Source organism: Tupaia chinensis, unplaced genomic scaffold (assembly GCF_000334495.1).
Source record: "Tupaia chinensis unplaced genomic scaffold, TupChi_1.0 Scaffold000365_1, whole genome shotgun sequence".
In the NCBI taxonomy this organism is placed as follows: Eukaryota; Metazoa; Chordata; class Mammalia; order Scandentia; family Tupaiidae; genus Tupaia; species Tupaia belangeri.
Genome location: NW_006159862.1, coordinates 2,319,596 through 2,326,552, shown reverse-complemented (window position 1 = coordinate 2,326,552; position 6,957 = coordinate 2,319,596). Strand labels below are relative to the sequence as shown.

General features: G+C 52.4%; 2 protein-coding genes across 4 annotated transcripts in view; both read left to right on the top strand.

The window, feature by feature from the left end:
- Positions 1 to 4,921, top strand: part of LOC102469154 (multidrug and toxin extrusion protein 1) — a gene marked incomplete at its 5' end in the record, with an annotated part of 47,289 nt that extends 42,368 nt beyond the window's left edge. Inside the window, 1 exon segment of one of the 3 annotated variants that reach the window (XM_014589611.2) lies at positions 3,691 to 4,921. In XM_014589611.2, coding sequence (XP_014445097.1) covers positions 3,691 to 3,914 — 224 coding nt within the window. 3 annotated transcript variants of the gene reach the window in all.
- Positions 4,922 to 6,644: 1,723 nt separating this feature from the next.
- LOC102468739 (multidrug and toxin extrusion protein 2-like) overlaps positions 6,645 to 6,957 on the top strand; it is a 79,669-nt gene continuing 79,356 nt past the window's right edge. Inside the window, exon 1 of the mRNA XM_014589618.2 lies at positions 6,645 to 6,720. Within this exon, the coding sequence (XP_014445104.1) occupies positions 6,645 to 6,720 (76 nt within the window). The remainder of the gene's footprint in view (positions 6,721 to 6,957) is intronic.

The window sequence follows — 6,957 nt, the reverse complement described above, 5'->3', positions numbered from 1 at the left end:
TATTTGTCTTTATTTATTCTACTTCTTGAGAGAGGAGAAGAAACAGACAGCCCCGACAGGGTCTCCTAATGTTGGGCTCTGCCTCCAGCCATCCAGCCTGCCAGGATTCTGGGCGCATGCCTGGTCTGTTTCGGGCTCCCCAGAATACAAACATGGTCTCCCCGTGGCTCCAGCACTGCAGATCAGCGCCCAGCTGCCTGCACCACCCACAGAGGACGCTGCTTCTGCCCCTGCTCAGGGGTGCTGCAGTCAGGGCAGACGCTGAGACTTCTGAACCAGTCAGCCGACCTGCAGGGAGCTGCAGCTGGGGTGGGGCTGGCTTATTTGGATTCATCTTGTAGGGTTCCAACCCCAATTCCAGAGTCTTCACCAAGGCCCATCCTTGGTAGGCGCTTGGGCCTCCAAAAGCACTGCTCAGCCTCTCGGCCTTTGTTGGGGAGTGCTCAGGGTGAAAGTGGCCCCACCCCAGGCCAGGCTTCCCCCTCTGGTTTCCAGCTCTCCCTGGTGCTTTCAGGGTGTTTCATGTGTTTTTTGTTTTAGATGTTTTTATGTTTTAACTGCGGTTGCTCCACGTTTTCCACCACCAGTACAAGTTGCCTGATGGGGAGTCAGGAAAATAATAGTCCTTACCTCATATGGGAACTTTAGAAAGTTTGTGCAGAATGGAATTAAAGTATGAAGTTGTTTTGGTGCAAAAATAAATAGAAATTTGGCCCAGCCTGGCGACCTATAGTTCGTAGCACACTGAACTGCAGTGCTTGAGGCCACGTGGTCAGCCAGGAGTTCAGATTCACATCCCCGGCATGGTAGACTGACACCCCCAGGCACGTGTACTCCCGAGGTCCTGACGAGCCGGAGCACTGGGGAAGGGCATTGTGGTGTGATGAGGTCATGCCGAGGGTGCCGCTCTCTCATCCTCGCTCTTGTTTGTACCCATGTAATCTCTCTCATTAATATATTTTTTTTTTTGGAGAGGTTTTTGCTATAGGGCGTGTGCGCTCACCAGAAAGAGAGCGACAGACAGAGAGACAGAAAAAAAGAAATCACCCCCAGGGGGGATGGCCATGCCACAATCCTTTCTTCTCCATTCTCTTCTTGGGATCTTGGGCACGCAGGTACACGCGCCCGGTGTGAGTTTAAGCTACCAGGTCTGGAACTCGAACCATAGTCAACTACATGGGAGTTCAGCAACATAGCCATTACGCCATCTGCTGGTCCCATCATGAATTTTTAAAAAATTGAAATCCACCAACCAGTGTGGTGATTGGGGTGCTGGATCCCACGTGGCCGACTCCATGGTTTGAGTTCCGTATCCAGTGGTTTGAAAAACATGCAGGGCATGTGTGCATGCATGCCCCAAATCCCAAGATGAGAATGGAGGAGAAGGCATTGCAGCGTGGCCAATACCCTTAGGGGGTGATTTCTCCCTTTCCCTCTCCCCTCTCTCTTTAGGTCTCTCTCTGGTGAGCATGTGCACCTTATGGCTAAAACCTAAAAGAGAGTGAAAGAGAGAACCAACAGAGAGAGGAATCAAGTTCAGGCTTCCAGAGGCAGGGAGGCCGTGAGGGGCCGTCTGTGGAGGGCTAACAGTGGGTGAGGGTGAGGCAGGACGGTGTGCTCTGTCCTCCTCTCTGGAGGGCTCTGGTGACTGACGTGAGTCCTTACTGGTGGAGAGGGGAGGGGTCATCCTTACAAACTGATGCCATGCCCATGGCATTTAGAGCGAGGACAGTGAGCTTTTCTGTGTCTGCTTCTTCATGGTCTTCAACTCCGTTTTCTTTTAAGTTCCTTTCATGAGAGGAAGAAACAGGGGCACAGAGAGGAAGGCAGGGCCCCACAGCTGGGGCTCACACCTCAGTCCCCGCCAGCCTTCCCAGGCAGCCAGGATCACAGGACCAGGTCACCTCGGGCACCGAACCCATGACCTACCATGTGGATCCAGCTTTGCTTGAGGGGTGTGTTACCGCTGCACTTCAGCCCTTCGTATTCTGAGGAGGCATGTTCTGGTCTCTCAGAGGACTCAGTCTAAGTCTTTGCATTACCCTGCTTGGTACTTAAGGCCCTTCAATACAAAGACTCATGTCTTCCTTCGGTTTTGTAAACCACCTTCAATTGTGTCTTAATTACTTCTTCTTTTTTCTTCTTCCTTTTAAGAGTTTTTTTTTTTTTGTCTTAGGGTGCATGTGTTCACTGGAGAGAGGACAGAGACAGTGAGAGGGAAAGGGAGAAATCACCCCAGGGGGGATGGCCATGCCGCAATCCCTTCTCCTCCATTCTCCTCCTGGGATCTTGGGCACGCACGCACACTCACGTGGTGTGAATGTCAATCCACCAGTTCCGGGACATGAACTGCAGGAGGCCACGTGGGAGTCCAGTGTCATAACCCACTGCTGGCCACCCATGTGCTTAGCCCTCTTTCTGAAATGCTTACTAGATGAGTGTTGGCCCCCTGAAAGTTTCCCTAGGAATCTTTGCCCTATTTCTCTAGTTGTGGGGTGAGAGCTCCCCAGATGCCCACACTCACCATGGGAGGATGGCCAGTGTTCATGAAGGCGCGGAGGGGAAGAGCTCTGAGACACACTTCCTTCTCGCTGTAGCAGCTGCTCCCTGAATTCACTTCCTCCCCCTGTCGGTGCATACACGTGTCAGGCCAAAAAGAACAGCTGGACAGTAGAGGTTATCCGGGAAAAGGGAAAGCTTGCGTCACCAGTAGGGGTCAGCCCCACCAGCAGCATGGCCACATGTCATCCACCCTGAAAAAGCAAGGGGCTTTTATACTAGCAAAGGGATCCAGTGCATGTAAGTTCTTCTGGAAGAGTTTGTGCTGGACGAAGGTAACAGGAGGGTCTTACAGAGATGGTGGAAGCGACAGGACTGGTGACAGTCTATCAGCAGAAGCCGTCTGAAGCAGCTAACTGGCAGTGCTGCTGGCCCGTCCAGCTGTCCCCAGTCTAAGGGAGACCGAACCTGGAATTACCTGAGAAGGAATGTCTTGGGAAAGGCAGCCACGTGGTCAGAAGGGAGCTACTGCAGCCGGTGAACAGGCCGGCCAGCCACCCTCTCCTTAACTCTTCAGTCCTTAGTTTTTTCTTTTCTTTTCTTTTAGAATTATTTTATTGAATTTTATTTATTTATTTATTTAATTTATTTTTTAATTTGACCAGAGAGGGACAGAGAGAGAAAGAGAAAGCAAGCCGCCAGGTCCGGGACTTGAACCACAGTCGGCCATGTGGGAGTCCAGCACCCTTAACCACCTTGCCACCTGCCAAACCCCAGTCCTTAGTTTTTTGGTTTTTTTTTTTTTTGGAGAGGTTTTTGCTATAGGGTGCGTGCACTCGCCAGACAGACAGACAGAGACAGAGAGACAGAGAGACAGAAAGCGAGAAATCACCCCCCAGGGGGAATGGTCACGCCGCAATCCCTTCTCCTCCATTCTCCTCTCGGGATCTTGGGCACGCACGCACACGCGCCTGGTGTGAGTTTTAAGCCACCAGGTCCAGGACGCGAACCGTGGTCGACTACGTGGGAGTCCAGCGACAGAGCCATTACGCTAACTGCTGGTTCCCTTTAGTTTTTAAAATTTGGCGTTGCAATTGCTTTTCTAGATGAATTTCACATGTGCGTCACCTTTTGTACAAATGGCAAAAAATCCTCTTGAGCTGCTAACTAAATTCTTTTCCCCTCCAGAAGGCCCGGAAAACCACGGAGGAATTTTACTGAATGATGTGGACAATAAGGATGAGCCTCGGCCGGATCAGCAGACGCACCAGGAGGAAGCTGTGCGGGCCCACCCGGAGGACAGCGCCCCGCTCTCCTGCAAACAGCTGGTGCTGCACAGGGGGCTCCTGCTTCTCGGGCTCGTTCTCGTCTTGCTGGTGGGAATTTTAGTGAGAGTATGTGTCCGAGTTCAGTGACACAGAAAGTCAGGTCAGTTACTTGACAGCTTCACAGACGATTCCAAGGCCCTGCAGTGGCGACTCATTCTCAGTTAAAGTAATTCAGGCCACGGAGTTCAAGACTTGGGATTCCACAAACAGATGGGTAGGGAGATACATGCTGTGTGTGTGTGTGTTTAAGTGAGAGACCGAATGAGGTATTTTTGACAGTCTTGCCACTTCGCAATCCTTCTGCCTAGGCTCCCCATTAGCCAAGGCTACAGGTGCACACCACCGTGCCCAGTCTGTTTTAGGCCCAGCTGGACCTGAACCCGGGCCTCCCATGTGGCCTCCGCCTCTGAGCAACATCTGAGAAGCACGTGCCACCGCGGCTGGGCCTAAAGATATTCTTTTCTGCGGAAGAGAAAGAACCAAGACATAAACTTTATTCTGGTCCAAGGCAATGTCTGAAAAATAACGTCTAAGTAAAAGCTCCTCTCCCGCCGTCTCAACCAAGGACCACAGTGCACGGTGCATTGCTGTGTGGCTTTGCTACTTCCGCTCACTGTGTTTGTAGCTGAGCCCATATGCTAAGCACTGTTAAACTGTATGGGCTTGCAAAAGGCCTCCCCACTCCTGTCTGGGTCCCATAAGTGACCTCGCGAAGTCTGCTTCCTTAGTTAGGTTGCTAAGTTAGAGCCAATTCCCAGCAGACACCCTTCAGTCACCCACGGCCCATCCTTCACACTGAGCTCGGCAGGCCACCATCAAGCTACACCCAATCCAATGACTTCTCTACCTCATCCCCATCCCCTCACTTCCTTTTTTTGTACATCCTTTTCCCTTTCTTGCGCATGAATGTCACCCACGTGGCTATCTGGAGTTTCTGGGAAGCCATTCTAGTGGCTTCTTGATTTGAACCTTTTTTTTTTTTTTTTCTTAATTAAACTCTACTACATTTCATTGTCTGAGGTTTTTCTTTCCATAGCACTTAAGGATTCTTACTGCCTGAATTATTTAAAATGTATTTTATATGCTATCTTTCCTTGTGGCTTAGATTATTATTCAGTAGATAATCAGCATTTGCTAGCCTTCCTTTGGGGTCCAGGTCTCAGGCACTATGGGCACTGGCAAATAGCTGGGAAGTCTTTGGAGACATGGCAAGCAAAACTATTGTGGATAATTCTGGGACCAGCAGTTAGCATAATGGCTATGTCGCTGGACTCCCACGTAGTCGACCGCAGTTTGCGTCCCGGACCCGGTGGCTTAAAACTCACGCCGGGCGCGTGTGTGTGCGTGCCCAAGATCCCGAGAGGAGAATGGAGGAGAAGGGATTGCGGCGTGACCATCCCCTCTGGGGGGTGATTTCTCGCTTTCTGTCTCTCTGTCTCTCTCTGTCTGTCTGGCAAGTGCACGCGCCCTATAGCGAAAACCTCTAAAAAAAAAGAAAAAAAGAAAGAAAAAGAAAAAACGAAGAAAAACTATTGTGGATAATTCTGGCGTCTGGGGAGGTGTCAGAGGGTAAAGTTTTATCAAAAGGCACAGTTACAACAATAAAGGTCATAATGGCTTTGCTGTCCTAGAGTTGGGCACAATCGAATGTCAGAAAAGACAGGAAGTGTTTCAGGGGACTAAACAGAAGAGGCGAGCTTTATAGAGAAGGACTGAAGAAAGCAGAGATGAAAGAGCGAATGTGGATTGGCCTTTTCGAAGTTACTTTCTTTCTAAGGCCAGGACAGGAAAGACCAACAGCAAACTGCATCAGGTCGTCCCCCCCCCATAGGGTGTGTGCACTTGCTAGAGAGAGACAAGAGACAGAGAGAGAGAAAATGAGAAATCCCCCCTCAGGAGGAATGGCCATGCCACAGTCCCATCTCCTCCCTTGTCCTCTCAGGGTCTGGGGCCATGCCACAGTCCCCTCTCCTCCCTTGTCCTCTCAGGGTCTGGGGCACGCATGCGCATGCCCCGTGATTTTCAAGCTGCTGGGTCCAGGGCTGGAACCACAGTTGGCCATGTGGGAGTCCAGTGCCTTAACCACCATGCCATCTGCTGGCACCCTGATACTTATTTTGTGTAAGGATTAAAATAAAGGGAATCTCATTATTATGCTGATTGAAATTACCCAGTTGGGAAACTAGACTGTTAAAAACCTCTCATGTTATTGTGGAAGGTCAGGTAACAACTTAGCTTTGGCTTGCAGACGGGAGACCTGAGTGACTCCATTTTGATTTCTAGTCTGGCTCCTTGGGACCTAATGCAGGAGCTTAGTCTGGAAACAGGGGCCTCTTATTTTAACCACCACCTGGCCGCCCCATAGTGCTGTTTCAATAAAGGCCTTAGGTTACTCTAGTACTTCATTCCTTCTGCAAGCTCAGTACGGAGGACCTCGGGAGCCGGGCCAGGCTGTCCTGAGAAAACAGGTAAAGGCAAGATCAGAGTGAGCCAGCTTTTCCTCAGGGTCCCCAGAGCGTCTCCAAGCAGAGCGCCTCGTTTTGGGGCCATAAAGCTGACACAGGGGCCCAGATAAAGCCTTGCACTGCAGGGGGCCCTTAAGTTGGGCCTGGGGGCGGGAGGTGGCCCAGACACCCCGGCCTTCAGGAGGATTCGCATACTCCCTGCGCCTCTCCTGCCAGGAGCGAGCTGGGCGCACCAGGTTCTCTCAACCAGCGGCCAACAGCAGCGAGTGGGAGGCTGCGCTGGGGGGCTGGCTGGGAGCTCACCCCTTCCTCGGGGAGGAGGCACCTGCACCGGCAGGAACAGAAGGCGCGGATGGGCAGGAGGAGTGCCGCTCGGTGTGGAGACGGGAACGATCCCTGCTGCCCTCCAGGCCCGCCCCTCTGCACAGGTGGCTTTACCTGCCCAGTCTTCCCGCAGGCGCCCTCCTCCCTCACCCCACCGCAGTTCCCTTCCTAGCCCCCAGGTCCCTCCTGGGCCCCCTCCCCCGGGTTCTGCAGGCGGTGACGGTTGGACGTGGTGCCCGAGGCCTGAGTGAGGGTGGAAGGGGCGGCCCGGGTCGGAGCGCAGCCCGCCCACCTCCCGGTAGCGGGGCCGTCGTGGGAGGTGCTGGGCGAGGCAGGGCCGC